Source organism: Oncorhynchus masou, chromosome 10 (genome assembly GCF_036934945.1).
Source record: "Oncorhynchus masou masou isolate Uvic2021 chromosome 10, UVic_Omas_1.1, whole genome shotgun sequence".
NCBI lineage: Eukaryota > Metazoa > Chordata > Actinopteri > Salmoniformes > Salmonidae > Oncorhynchus > Oncorhynchus masou.
Window position 1 is genome coordinate 15,359,149 of NC_088221.1, and position 15,690 is coordinate 15,374,838.

At 42.2% G+C, this 15,690-nt stretch overlaps 1 protein-coding gene across 3 annotated transcripts; it reads left to right on the plus strand.

Annotated features, from left to right (window-relative positions):
* The first annotated feature begins 11,075 nt into the window (after positions 1 to 11,075).
* Positions 11,076 to 15,109, plus strand: LOC135547215 (Golgi reassembly-stacking protein 2-like). 3 transcript variants are annotated; one of them, XM_064975993.1, is made up of 10 exons: positions 11,076 to 11,269; positions 11,695 to 11,775; positions 12,113 to 12,316; positions 12,472 to 12,558; positions 12,645 to 12,799; positions 12,890 to 13,022; positions 13,152 to 13,275; positions 13,740 to 13,850; positions 13,952 to 14,068; positions 14,163 to 15,109. In XM_064975993.1, exons 1-10 carry the CDS (start codon positions 11,207 to 11,209, stop codon positions 14,432 to 14,434), a joined length of 1,347 nt encoding a protein of 448 aa, XP_064832065.1. In that variant the 5' UTR covers positions 11,076 to 11,206; the 3' UTR covers positions 14,435 to 15,109. The 3 variants fall into 3 exon arrangements, with proteins under 3 accessions (XP_064832065.1, XP_064832067.1, XP_064832066.1); XM_064975995.1 differs by having other exon boundaries at positions 13,740 to 13,824; positions 13,950 to 14,068; XM_064975994.1 differs by having other exon boundaries at positions 12,669 to 12,799.
* Positions 15,110 to 15,690: the final 581 nt, after the last annotated feature.

Sequence of the window (15,690 nt, forward strand, 5' to 3'; positions counted from 1 at the left end):
TAAACCATCCGCCAACTCCTGGACAGTCTGTGGTGCAACGTGGCGTTGGTGGATGGAGCGAGACATGATGTTCCAGATGTGCTCAATTGGATTCAGGTCTGGGGAACGGGCGGGCCAGTCCATAGCATCAATGCCTTCCTCTTGCAGAAACTGCTGACACACTCCAGCCACATGAGGTCAAGCATTGTCTTGCATTAGGAGGAACCCAGGGCCAACCGCACCAGCATATGGTCTCACAAGGGGTCTGAGGATCTCATCTCGGTACCTAATGGCAGTCAGGCTTTCTCTGGCGAGCACATGAAGGGCTGTGCGCCCCCCCCCCAAAGAAATGCCACCCCACACCATGACCACTAAACCGGTCATGCTGGAGGATGTTGCAGGCAGCAGAACGTTCTCCACGGCGTCTCCAGACTGTCACATCTGTCACATGTGCTCAGTGTGAACCTGCTTTCATCTGTGAAGAGCACAGGGCGCCAGTGGCAAATTTGCCAATCTTGGTGTTCTCTGGCAAATGCCAAACGTCCTGCACGGTGTTGGGCTGTAAGCACAACCCCCACCTGTGGACGTCGGGCCCTCATACCACCCTCATGTTTCTGACCGTTTGAGCAGACACATGCACATTTTTGGCCTGCTGGAGGTCATTTTGCAGTGCTCCTCCTGCACCTCCTTGCACAAAGACGGAAGTAGCGGTCCTGCTGCTGGGTTGTTGCCCTCCTACGGCCTCCTCCACGTCTCCTGATGTACTGGCCTGTCTCCTGGTAGCACCTCCATGCTCTGGACACTACGCTGACAGACACAGCAAACCTTCTTGCCACAGCTCGTATTGATGTTCCATCCTGGATGAGCTGCACTACCTGAGCCACTTGTGTGGGTTGTAGACTCCGTCTCATGCTACCACTATAATGAAAGCACCGCCAGCATTCAAAAGTGACCACAACATCAGCCAGGAAGCATAGGAACTGAGAAGTGGTCTATGGTCCCCACCTGCAGAACCACTCCTTTATTGGGGGTGTCTTGCTAATTGCCACCTGTTGTCTATTCCATTTGCACAACAGCATGTGAAATGTATTATCAATCAGTGTTGCTTCCTAAGTGGACAGTTTGATTTCACAGAAGTGTGATTGACTTGGAGTTACATTGTGTTGTTTAAGTGTTCCCTTTTTTTGAGCAGTGTATATAAATACAGCCCTTAATATAACCAATAGATGGATTAAGATATTTATATAGTAATATGTAACTCAGTCACCACCCTTAACCTTAGTGCAATCTATGTTGTGTAAATGTAATATGTCTTTGTGAATCACACTGACTGAATGTTATAACGTCACACGACTAGCTGTGGGAGGGAAGCTGAGCTCCGCCAGCAGATTTGCTGGTGCTTTATTTAGGGAGAAGCAGAATGCTAAACTATCTGGGGTAATATTTTTACCCTCGGGACAAAGGATTGTTTGTTGCACATTGTAGAGCGTTTACTCTGTTTTGAAGTATTTCACTTCATGAAGGGGGCCATTTTGATGAAATATATCTTACCTTTCAAATCCATAAACTATGTCATGGATGTTCTGGGGGTCTTTACATGATCCACATGTGCACAGTTTTTATCCCGTGAGCATCGCCGTGTTGTGAAAGACCAATTGTTTGTCATTGAGATGTTGATTTAAACAAAACAAATGCACAGTTATGATGATGATTCTGTTGTTTCCGTGATGAGATACGTTGAATACATTCCTCAGTGGGATGGATGTCCCCCGTCGAGGTATGCACTTTAACCTCATACCATGTGCAGCGCATTGCAGTCCTATTTACAGCAGAAACAAAAATCTCAGCTTTAAAACAAAAAACACAAAAAAACAGTGGGGGCTGTTTTTGGCTGTTCTTTGTTAATGAGGTCCAATGATCATCTGTTCCGCATCCGCACTGTTGAAATAAATCTTTGGCTGTGAGTCTGCTCGACTACTGTTTTCATACCCTACTGTGGTCTTCCTATAGTTCCCTCTGGGGTCTTGGTTTTTCGGTGGCTGAAATAAGAAAAGCCTTTAGGTGACAGACCTGCCTTTATGGACTCCGGTCAGCCATGGGGAACAGCAATGATGTGAGAGCAACTTGGAGCTGATTGACCTCAAGACACTCGGCCTTTGCCACCCACCATCCATCCGTCATCAGAGGTCAACTGAATGCAGTTAACCATTGAGCACCATTGAGATCTCAAATACTCCACATTTACAAAGTATGAATATTTCTGATTAACCAAAAAATAGAAGTTGCAATTCCACAGTACCAAAATCCAGTATGGGCAGTAAAAATGAACAATTCCTGTATCGATCTTTTCATCCATGGCCAGTGAAATGATCAGCCCACTCCCCAAGGCCAAAGATCTGTTATGAGCAGATGTGTGTGCATTTCCAGTGCCTTCTCCAAAGAGTCTATGTGATTGCCATTCTCCATTCCTCAAATGAATCCCCCTGGAGGGGAGGTTTATTGGCTGATCATCTCACAGCTGAGCTTTCACGAGGCCCCGCTGTGTACTACACTCCTCATTAATCACACTTTGAAGATATTCATCATAAAAAGCATCACACTGTGCTCCCTTTACCTCTTGTTTTATCTCTCAGAGAAGCCCATTTCAAGGCTCTGCCTGGGTGCATTTTATTTGAATCCAGTCATACTTGAGCCGAGTGTTTTCAGTGGTGCAAGGTGAGCTACAACCACCACTCCCCCTGCGAGACACTCCTTTCGGTTTCACCGGTCACTGCCGTGATCCTTTTGGACATGATGCCATTGAATGTTTCCTAAAGCAACACAAAATACAGGATTGGGAAGAATCACATTTCATAAGTGGGTAATTGAAATCATAAACCGTTCTTCTTTTCTTTGAGTCAAAGTGGGATAAATAAAGTGCTTAGGTTGTTTGCATCAGTAACGGTGATAAGATTGTCTGGGCTTAATTGAACTGATGCATAATTACAGAGCTCATTTGGAAGCAGGTGTCTGAGGCTCTTGAAATAATTGAAGGTTAACGAAAACGACGGAGCTGAATTGACTGAACCAGCATTTGTATCACCCAATAATTGTCTCCTTTAGTCGTCACAGTCCAGCGACTCAGTAGAGACGAATGACTTCCCACAGGAAGTTACATTCTCAACCTACATTGGAGCATAAACATTAGTCCTTGGACTTCCACACGATGCAAAATGTATCATCTCCAGAGCTGTATTAGCATCACCAAGATTGTTTGAAGGAAATGTCCATTTTGACTGAAGCATGTAAGGGGAATAAATGTTCTAATTTGCATTGTCTTGGAATCACAGCCTTTGCACTCTCATCCATTTTTCTTCTCAATGTTAACCAATCACAAACGCTTTGGGACAGCTCTCTGATATGGAGCATAAAAGTCCTATTGAATTGTTTTTCATATTGCTCCATCACCTTAACCAACAATCTGTAAGCCCATCAATTCCAATTACACGCATTATTAAACGTTGATCACGTTCAACGCAGGCCTTTGAAAATAACAAGCATGGCTGGTTTCCTCTCTATATTCTCGGTCTCTCGAGGTAGACGGTCTATGAACACCAGACTGTGAAATGCCTGCTGTCTGACCGGCCACGAGGATGGCCACCCTCCATTTCGCACCACATTTACAACTTCTCAGTCCCCAACACACTGCCCATGAGGAGATGGTTGTCCTAAAGAGGCTTTAGTTTCCTTGTCCAGTTGAAAAGGAAACAAATCCCAGGTTCAATCTCAATTCATCTTGCTGAATCTCTGGTTTTTAATTATGCTATAAATGATTTACTGGTAGTTTGTCAGAATGTGTCCAGATATGGTATTGGTTTCATCTGCTTGTTATACAATCTTTCCATCGATTTTTGTGGGATATCGATATTTATGATGATTTGTGCTTTAAGAGCGGTCTTCGATGCAGTCTCTTCTTCCTAACCACAGCACTGGGAGTTCTCTCTCAGCCGTATCTCTGCACCTCCAGCGCCCTCATGTGGTCACTGAGGTCCCAGACGTTCTGCACACCATGGGGTTCTCCCCCTATCCCCTCTCAGATGTAGAGCTCTCCTCTCATATCTATCCATCAGTCTAGTCATTAGGTTCCTGATGCGCCAGCTCCATCTCCCACCCTGGGGAATCACTGCTTCATTATGCCCCTGATAGATACTGACATGCCCGTTGTGCGCGGCTGGTCTAATGAAATGGTGATGATGATATTCACGGGGGCTCATTGCCACGCCACCCCCTTTTTTTGCACTCTCCCTCTTTCACGCATGCACGCACGCACATACACAAACACACATACACACACACTCCATAAATAGCCTTTTAATAATAGACCATATATTCTTAAATGTTGCTAAACATGTTTATTATGATCAACTAAAAAACCAAAGTATTTAACCTTTATTTAACTAGGCAAGTCAGTTAAGAAAATAAAATAAACGTATTTTACAATGACGGCCAACCCTGGCCAAACCCTCCCCTAATAACCCGGACGATGCTGGGCCAATTGTGCGCCGCCCTATGGGACTTGTGCCTGTTATTGACCTCGCGGTTCACTCCCAGCGCAAGGCTTGATTTGTCTTGGCAGAGAGCAAATGTATGAGTGCAAGATGAATAGTGCATCGACAGCAACGTGTTCATTTCTCTGGCTATCGTGTCTGAACTCCTAATGGGGCTCTTGTTAAAGTTGAAAGGCCGCTAGTAAATGTCTCTCTTGGACAGTTTCTAAAGGCAATTAACATTTGCCGAGAGCAATTACACTGTAGCCAGGCAGCCTGTATGCTGATTACCACCATGTAGTTTAGAGGAACAAGAGGACCGTGATGCAGTGCTCAGCCTCACTCCAACGCGGTTCAGTGTTTCTAACATGAGGAGGGCTGACACTGCCAGGGTACTCACTGTGAGCCATGACCTGGCCTGGCAGGGAACATGCTGTCTGTGGTTGAGATGAAAACAATAAACAGTGATAACTGTGTGATAAACATTTCACCAGCATATATACCTGTTCTGACCTGTCAGCTAAACAAACATAGGCTTTTCTTCCTCTCTCTGAGAAATACTTTATCTCTGCCTCCCTAGCACAGTGTGTCTGTGAGATACAGCTCCTCGAACCACAGTCTCCCCTTTATTTTGACAGTCTTCTCTTCCCAGGGGGTACAGAGGATTCATTAAGGTTATGTCATTAAAATACAAAGCCACTGCAATGCACAATTCAAGTCTTTTTCTTTTTTTTTTTTTTTACACTGGGTCTGATTATGCCTGCAGTCACTAAGCTCTGTCAGAATGGGTTTGGAAGGCTCTCATTAGCTTCGCTACTGGACCACAAGCAGAGAGCCAAAGCCAGACAGGAAGGAGATCATGGCAGGCGACCACAGCTCTGGAGGATCCCATCATGACAGGCCAGGCCAGGCGGTTGGTGTGGGCAGCCCAGAGAAGAGACAGCTCTTTGCCACGCGGTGCACGCTGAAGGATCAAACATGTGGACTGCCACATTTAACCCAGAGAGGTAATGTTTTTGCTCTGCTTTAAAGAGCATTGTAACCCTTACCGTAACGTAGAATATTGGTCATCTGATCTACACACACATTTTCATGCCCAGATTGTTGCCAGTTCATAAGTAAAATATACTCATTTATTTTACGGGCTTCTGTGTTTAGCATTGACATTCCCAAACTTTTTGGGTCTTTCTTCAGTAATATACACCACTGAAATGTTGACTCTTTCAAAACATCCAGGTCTGTGTCCTGAAAACTCCCCAGAGGTTGCAGAGTATATTTCACTGTAGTGTAAGAATAGATTTTCAGGTACACTAAGAATACTATATTTCCTTGGTCCAGACTTGCAGTGTAAATTACTTGGAGGACTGAATGGATATAAATCTGTGACAGCCACATAGAGCGGCCCTGAGAGGAGTGATGATTGCAGGGACTTAAGGCGTCAGCGAGCTGCTAGTGAAATACTGAGTTTATTTATTTACTTCTTGGAGGATAGTGTCATTGTAGACACTAGATTGTTCACTGCTTAAAAGTAATAGGGACAAAACTGTAATGTCACAAATCTAATATGTTTGCACAATATATAAATCATATAAATAAAATAGTATTACCATAGTACTGAATTCAAGAATTGTAAATGCAGTATGTCCATAAAGGCACACATATTGCATTCATTTCAGTCCAGGAATGCAGATGAAGTGTTATTTCATTCTTACAGTTTGTTTTCAGAGTCAGTGATAACCATATGCATGGCTCCTCCCAATGATGGTACTGGACAGCACCATCCAGCACCTATTGAATCAACAACCATGTTGGTGTTTTCATTTACAGTGTTTGGGTGCCGCCATGATGGATAAAGGCGCTGATACAGTTTGCTGAGGAAAACATATTTATGTCAGGTCGTCTATTATCCAACTGTTCAACATGAAATTCCTTTCTCATTCCAAAGAAAGACCTGGAACATGATGGAACATCATGAGACACGTTGATAAGGTTCCAATTGGTATGCCTGTTTTGTGATGATTCCCCAATCATGAGATACAGTGCCTTCAGAAATGATTCATACCACTTGACTTGTTCCACATTTTGTTGTGTTACAGCCTGAATTCAAAATGGATCAAATATATTTTTTAAATGGTCACTCATCAACACACAATACCCCATAATGAAAAAGTAAAAACGTGTTTTTAGACATAATTTGCAAATGTATTGAAAATGAAATACAGAAATATCTCATTTACATAACTACTCACACCACCAAACCAATACATGTTAGAAACACCTTTGGTAGCAATTACGGCTGTGAGTTTTTCTGGGTAAGTCTCTCTAAGAGCTTTGCACTTCTTGTACAATATTTGCACATGATTTTTTTTGTTTTAATTCTTCAAACTCTGTCATGTTAGTTGATGATCAAAACTAGACAACCATTTTCAAGACTTTGACAATTTAAGTCAAAACTGTAACTGGGCTCTTCAGGAACCTTCAATGTGGTCTTGGTAAGCAATTAGTGTGTATTTGACCTTATGTTTTAGGTTATTGTCCTGTTGAAAGGTGGATGTCTCCCAGTGTCTGTTGGAAAGCAGAATGAACCAGGTTTTCCTCTAGGAATTTACCTCTGATTAGCTCGATTTCTTTTCTTTATATCCTAAAAAAAACTCCCTAGTCCATGTCGATGACAAGCATACACATAACATGATGCAGCCACCACCATTGTTGAAAATATAAATTCTGGTACTCAGTGATGTGTTGTGTTGGATTTGCCCCAAACATAATGCTTTCTATTCAGGACATAATGTTTTATTTTAGTGCCTTATTGCAAACAGGATGCATGTTTTGGAATATTTTTGTTATGTACAGGCTTCTTTCTTTTCACTCTGTCACTTAGACTAGTATTGTGGAGGAACCATCCTCAGTTTTCTCCTATCAAAGCCATTAAACTCTGTAACTGTTTCAAAGTTAGCATTAGCCTCATGGTGAAATCCCTGTGCGGTTTCCTTCCTCTCCGGCAACTGAGTATCTTTGTAGTGACTGGGTATATTGATACATCATCCAAAGTGTAATTAATATCTTCACCATGCTCAAAGGGATATTTTTACCCATCTACAGTTGAAGTCAGAAGTTTACATACACTTAGGTTGGAGTCATTAAAACTGTTTTTCAACCACGCCACAAATTCCTTGTTAACAAACTATAGTTTGGCAAGTCGGTTAGGACATCTACTTTGTGCATGACACAAGTCATTTTTCGAACAATTGTTTACAGACAGATTATTTCATTTATAATTCACTGAATCACAATTCCAGTGAAGTTTACATACACTAAATTGACTGTGCATTTAAACAGCTTAGCAAATTCCAGAAAATGATGTCATGCTTTTGAAGCTTCTGAACGGCTAATTGACATAATTTGAGTCAATTGGAGGTGTGCCTGTGGATGTATTTCAAGGCCTACCTTCAAACTCAGTGCCTCTTTGCTTGACATCATAGGAAAATCTAAATAAATCAGCCAAGACCTCAGAAAAAAAAGTTGTAGACCTCCACAAGTCTGGTTCATCATTGGGAACAATTTCCAAACACCTGAAGGTACATCTGTACAAACAATAGTACGCAAGTATAAACACCATGGGACCACGTAGACGTCATACCGCTCAGGAAGGAGACATGTTTTGTCTCCTAGAGATGAACGTACTTTGGTGTGAAAAGTGCAAATCGATCCCGGAACAACAGCAAAGGACCTTGTGAAGATGCTGGAGGAAACTGGTACAAAAGTAACTATATCTACAGTAAAACGAGTCCTATATCAACATAACCTGAAAGGCCACACAGCAAGGAAGAAGCCACTGCTCAAAAACCGCCATAAAAAAGCCAGAAGTTTGCAACTGCACATGGGGACAAAGATTGTACTTTTTGGAGAAATGTCCTCTGGTCTGATGAAACAAAAATAGAACTGTTTGGCCATAATGCCCATTGTTATGTTTGGAGGAAAAAAGAGGAGGCTTGCAAGCCGAAGAACACCATCCCAGTCGTGAAGCACAGGGTGGCAGCATCATGTTGTGGGGGTGCTTGCTGCAGGAGGGACTGGTGCACTTCACAAAATAGATGGCATCATGATGAGGTAAAATTGTGGTTATATTGAAGAAACATTTCAAGACATCAGTCAGGAAGTTAAAGCTTGGTCGCAAATGGGTCTTCCAAATGGACAATGACCCCAAGCATACTTCCAAAGTTGTGGCAAAATGGTTTAAGGACAACAAAGTCAAGGTATTTGTAAGTCGCTCTGGATAAGAGCGTCTGCTAAATGACTTAAATGTAAATGTAAATGTATTGGTGTGGCCATCACCAAGCCCGAACTCAATCCTTTAGAAAATTTGTGGGCAGAACTGAAAAAGCGTGTGTAAGCAAGGAGGCCTACTTTTATTTTATTTCACCTTTATTTAACCAGGTAGGCTTGTTGAGAACAAGTTCTCATTTGCAACTGCGACCTGGCCAAGATAAAGCGTAGCAATTTGACACATACAACAACACACAGAGTTACACATGGAATAAACAAACATACAGTCAATAATACAGTAGAACAAAAGAAAACAAAGTCTATATACAGTGAGTGCAAATGAGGTAAGTTAAGGAAATAAATAGGCCATGGTGGCGAAGTAATTACAATATAGCAATTAAACACTGGAATGGTAGATCGGCAGAAGATGAATGTGCAGGTAGATACTGGGGTGCAAATTAACAAAATAAATAAATAAATACCAGTATGGGGATGAGGTAGGTAGATAGATGGGCTGTTTACAGATAGGCTAAGTACAGGTGCAGTGATCTGTAAAAAGCTCTGACAGCTGGTGCTTAAAGCTAGTGAGGGAGATGTGAGTCTCCAGCTTCAGAGATTTTTGCAATTCGTTCCAGTCATGGGCAGCAGAGAACTGGGAGGAAAGACGACCAAAGGAGGAATTGGCTTTGGGGGTGACCAGTGAGATATACCTGCTGGAGCGCGTGCTACAATCCTGACTCAGTTACACCAGTTCTGTCAGGACGAATGGGCCAAAATTCTCTCAACTTATTGTGGTAAGCTTGTGGAAGGCTACCCGAAACATTTGACCCAATTTAAACTATTTCAAAGGCAATGCTACCAAATGCTAATTGAGTGTATGTGTATTTCTGACCCACTGGGAATGTGATTAAAGAAATAAAAGCTTAAATAAATCATTCTATCTACTATTATTCTGACATTTCACATTCTTCAAATAAAGTGGTGATCCTAACTGACCTAAGACAGGGAATTTTTACTAGATTCAATTTCAGGAATTGTGAAAAACTGAGTTAAAATATATTTGGCTAAGGTGTATGTAAAGTTCCGACTTCAACTGTACCAATAGGTACCCTTTTTTGCGAGGTACTGGAAAACCTTCCTGGTCTTTGTGGTTGAATCTGCATTTGAAATTCACTGCTCAACTGAGGGACCTTACAGACAAAATTGTATGTGTAGGGTACAGAGATTGGGTAGTTATTCAAAAATCATGATAAACACCATTATTGCACACAGAGTGAGTCCATGCAACTTATTATGTCACTTGTTAAGCTATTTACTCCTGAATGTATTCAGGCTTGCCATAACAAAGGGGTTGAATACTTGTTGACTCAAGACATTTCAGCTTTTCATTTTTAATTAATTTGTCGAAATTCCACTTTGACCTTATGGAGTATTGTGTGTCTGCCAGTGACATCAAAGCTAATTTGAATACATGTTAAATTCTGGCTGTGTAAAAAGTCAATGGGTGTGAATAGTTTATGAAGGCACTATAGACACAATAGCATACACTGCTTTCTATAGCTATACTGTCCCATTCTAAAACATGGAAAATAGCCAATGGAAGGTGATTTAACATTATACACCCTTCACAATACATTTTTTTTCTTTAGAGTGACCTTAAATAACCATCAAATAAGAGCATCAACATTTGTATAAATGCATAGCCTACTAAACTGCTGAGAAGGGGTCTTTCCTGAATTACTTTTGTTTTCTTAATAATACATAATACACACATTCGTTAACTGGATAAAACAAAGTATTTAAAAAAACACATTGAACACACAAAAAATCATCCACAAAGTTTTAGCACCTTGTATTTTTGACGATGCCAAGAAACCAAAGACAGTACAGTATAAAGATAAGCAGAAACTGCTTATCCAAAAGAAATCCTCGATCACGCTTGTATGCGATGTCATGGCGACGTTGGCTAGCTTGGCGCATGCGTAGAAACACGTCAATGGGTATCTCGCGCCAAAATGCTCATGTGCAAACATTTAAATCAAAGCCCCTCCAATATAAAGTTGTTTTTGACAAAAATGAAAACATGTCAATTTGTCAATTTCACGAGGTTGGGATAATAACATGTTCAACTACTTAAGATTGGTTCGAATCTAAGTTGTGCTTTTAGATTTCGAATTAAGGAACAATGTTTTACTTATGTTATTGACCTCTCAAACCCCAAACCCCGGCCTGGTCTGCTTGGCAAGCGTTCCCGGAAGGCTCGCAATGTTGCGTCTCTGGGTTTAGAAACTCTCTCTTGCAGTGTACCGGAAGTGTTGCTATGTAGGCAATTTCGCCTATCTTTCGCAGCATTCCGGAAACAGGGAAATAAAAGCTACTGTGGCTAGCCAGCCAATCGCAGTTTCAACACAAAAATATCCAGGGTTTGAGGAGACATGGGGGGAGCACAGAGCATCGAAATACCTGGAGGAGGATCCGAAGGTTATCACGTCCTCAGAGTATGGATATTTGCTAGCACACGGGGTCATATGCTAAACCATGCTGTAACTGGGATAGCTGATAATGGGAACAACACAGAAATGCTTGTCAACAGACTGAATGATGTTGCGGGCCTTCTGATTGCTGTAGCCTGTCAGTGTGTATTTTAGGGGCTTCCTATGAGCAATTCACAGCATGGTTGCTGTTCAGAAAACAAACTACGTGTAGTCTAACCAAGTAAACAGAGCAATGTCTGACAACTTTCTAGCTGATTTGGCTAGTTAGCTAGATTGCAAGCCAGCCATGAAGCTAGGCCATCACTTGACTTGAGGAACCGGTCGGGGTGTGATGTCCTTTCAATCCAGAACACATTTGTTGTTTCGTTGAATGTTTCAATGCAATACTATGAATAAGCCATGTGCAAACTTCATGTCTCAATTTGCAGGTGCAAGAGAACTCCCCTGGTCATCTTGCAGGATTGGAACCATTCTTTGACTTTATTATTTCCATCAGTGACACAAGATTGGTAAGCTGCCATTTTTCAAATGATCTACCTCCTGTATCTGTCAGATCCCTTGCAGCTCAAATGTTTTCAAAGCCGGGATACAAGACAACCAATAGGTGGACTAACTTTGTTTACAGGTGATGTACTTTAACATGGTTGTGACTAGACATTTACAACCAGAAGTTACTTTTCGTAGCAGGTTAGGAGAGCATTTTACCTAACCCTTTTCCTAACCTAATAATCCTGATCCTGCTACATTCATTCTCCTAACCTGCTACGAAAAAGTCACATCTGGTCATAGCTTTATACCACCCAGTCAAAACCCTTTAAAATCTGCTAACGTCTTCACTCTTGTCAGAACAAAGATAATGACACATTAAAAGACTTGCTGAAGGTGAACGTGGAGAAACCCATCAAGATGCTAGTATACAGCAGCAAGACACTTGAGCTGAGGGAGACAACAGTCACACCCAGCAACATGTGGGGAGGCCAGGGGCTGCTGGGTGTCAGCATCCGATTCTGCAGCTTCGAAGGAGCCAATGAGAATGTGTGGCATGTTTTGGTGAGCGAATCGCCTTGCAGTTTAGAGCTGCAGACATGAATGAATGTGAAACTGGAAACGCCATGATTGTGTGGCTTAATCATGATGTGAGGACTTTCAGTAACCGGAGTGCATATATTTACAATTTCGATCTGTATTCTATTTCTTGTCCTCAGGAAGTAGAGCCAAATTCTCCTGCAGCCCTGGCTGGTTTGAGACCACTTACTGACTACATCATAGGTGCAGACACTGTCATGAACGAGGTGTGTGGAATGCCTTTCTTTAGTGACAATTCAATGATGTTCTCCCTACACTAAACAGTTGATGATGATGATGATGACTGATATAGTGTTTGACTTTGTCTTCCCCGCAGTCTGAAGATCTCTTCTCTCTCATTGAAACTCATGAAGGGAAAGGGCTTAAGTTGTATGTGTATAACACTGACACGGACAACTGTCGGGAGGTGGTCATCACTCCAAACTCTGAATGGGGTGGAGAGGGCAGGTAATGGCATTGACATTTGTTATTAATTCATTTAGCTGATGTGCCTATAGGCTGGCAGGTTGCACAGTTACTCTCTCTGCCCTTCTTCAGCCTAGGTTGTGGGATTGGCTATGGCTATCTGCACAGGATACCCACACAGCCATTTGAAGAGGGTAAGAAGATCAGTTTCCCCGGACAGATTCCAAGTGAGCCGGTTTCCCCACCTAAGGATGGCTTCACAGAGGTAAGACATTTTTGTAAATGACCGACTTCTTTTCACTCCTAATACCTGCCAGTTACATGAGGGAATTTATGTACTATGAGAATATTCTACAGCACTCGGTGTTGATCCCAGTTCTAATTTGTTCCTCAGGTTCAGCTCTCTGCTGTCAGTCCTCAACCTGCGGTGCCTTCTGCTCCTACTGGGTTGAAACAAAATCTCTCTGACCTGTCAATCAGCTCAGCTCCTCTCACTGTACCGAACACTCTACAAACAGGTATGCTAGGTATCATTACTCTTAATTTAGATGCATATTGCTTACTGACTTGAAATCACCATGTAAGAGATTAGTATTCTAGGTGGTGTCAGAGGAAGGCCCAAAAAATGGTCAGACTCCAGTCCCCCAAGTCAAATGGCCACCCGGACTAATTATATTGACACCCCTATCCTTTGTTTTTACACTGCTGCTAATCGCTGTTTATTATCTATGCATAGACACTTTACCCCTACCTACAAATTACAACTAACCTGTACCCCCGCACATTGACTCGGTACCCCCTGTATATAGCCTAGTTATTGTTATTCTGTTACTTTTTACTTTTCTTAACCCAATTTCTCAAACTGCATTGTTGGTTAAGGGGTTGTAAGTAAGCATTTCATGGTAAGGTCTACTACACCTGTTGTATTCGGCGCATGTGACAAATAATTCGATTTTATTACAATGGATCGTCTTTGTCCAAGGAGTGACTACTATGCCACTGTTGCCTAGCCAAGTCGGCCCGCTGCTAAGCACCGTACCTCCAATCCTCCCTGCTACCACGTTACCTCCAATCCTCCCTGCTACGTTACCAGGTACTCGCTAGAAACGGTTTTAGTTTGGTTACAATATTATGCTGCATGTGTAACTTGCATGTGGCTTTGTGTATTTCATTATATTCACATTTCCTGCATAGGTCTAATGTCATTACCCGGAGGACTACCTCCCCTTCCCAACCTGCCAAATTTGAATTTCACTTTGCCAGACTTCGGCACTGTATCGTTACCAGGTATCGGAGGGATGCCACCAGCAGGTAATGTCAATGTTTTACGATTTTTTTTAATTTTTTATATACTACTTTCAGTAATATTTCTGTATTGCTGAAACATTCCACTTGTGTTCCTTAGGTTTCCCTCCATTGGCCCCTCTTCCTCCCCTAAATCTATCCATGCTCAACTCCCAGCTGCCCCTGGTCCCAGGGGTAACTCTGCCTCCATCTGAGTTCACTCTTCCACCGGTCTCTGCAAATGTCAAAGTCTCCTATGAGCAGAGACCTGCCCTCATCCCGGACACAAACTCCTCCAGCGCCTCAGTGGTCATTGACAAATTGACGGAAACACTCCTCCCTACACCAGTGGCCTCCTTTGAACCAACAGACGCGACCTCTGAGTCCTCCTAACAGAGGACCATCTACCAGCAAGCTCTACTATCTTTAAAACTCAACAATCTGGAAACACTTGTAGTTGTACCCCTAATTCTCTACTTTGTTCCAAAAGTGTGTATACTTCCTGTCATGGATTTACAAGCTCTGGATTGGTGTAATCATTGGGGAGTGTTTCTCTCTTCCCCCTTAAATCCATCATGGGAAGTGTGCAGCTAAGTGTACACTCTGGAAAAAGGGTGGAGAATCAGGATGTAGCCATGGTTGTTGAAACAGCAAGGGTCCTCAGAAGGATGGGAGAATTGAGAGACCCACTCGTAAATTGATACTGCATTACAAGCCAAGGGCTCTATTCAATCCGTGTCGCAGAAGTTCGGCTTTACAGTTTGATTGCCTTTAAATTTCAATGTTCCTGCTTTAGTGGAGACTGTATATGTGAGCTCAAAGCAGCAATCAGCAGTAGAAACAAAGCATGCTCCCACTCAAATTCATAGAGCTATGATGCAAAAATGTGTTTACAAACATTGGAGTAAAACAAGCTTATATTTTGGGTTCTGGATAGTTGAACTCAGCTCATGAGCCATATTCTTCAAATTCTAATTGCGGAATCTGTAGCGCTTCATCTTGTACTAAAACACTTAAGAAAGTGTGTATTTGAACCATCCCTGGATTAAATTATGTATTTTGTCTGTCTGGGTTTGAAAATGACGGGTCTTTACTTTTGAAAACCACAGGGTGTCAGTGTAGGACCAATGAAATGTGACATTGCAAAGGAATCTACTTGGTAAGAGCACAATGAACAATCCCATTGTTCACCCAAGTTCAAAGAGTACATGTTGGGACAAAAATATTCTTTATGGATGCAAATAGTTGTAGATCCAAGTAGGTTCAAACAAACAATGTTACATGTAAATCTGCATGATTCATCATCCTGTAGGCCTAATGCACGTAATATGGCCCATTGAGCCCTTCAGTATTTTGTTTTAAGATGGTCAGTGGAACGGAATATTGGTGCAACAGCTTATCAAGAATACTGGTTGCTATTATTAGACCCAAAGTATGCCTGTTTTGTTGGGCAGTGTACCTGCAAATAACCTTATGGTCACCCTGGTCTCAGACGCCTGACTGCAGCGACAAGGAGTACTCATCCTACTTTGATCTTCCCCTCAGTTTCAATAATGAAGCCATTATCCATCAAGGGAACAGCGGAGTGCTTCTCCCACCGTCTCCAAAAGAAGTCACTCGTATGGCATGCTGTGTGATTTCCTGGTATT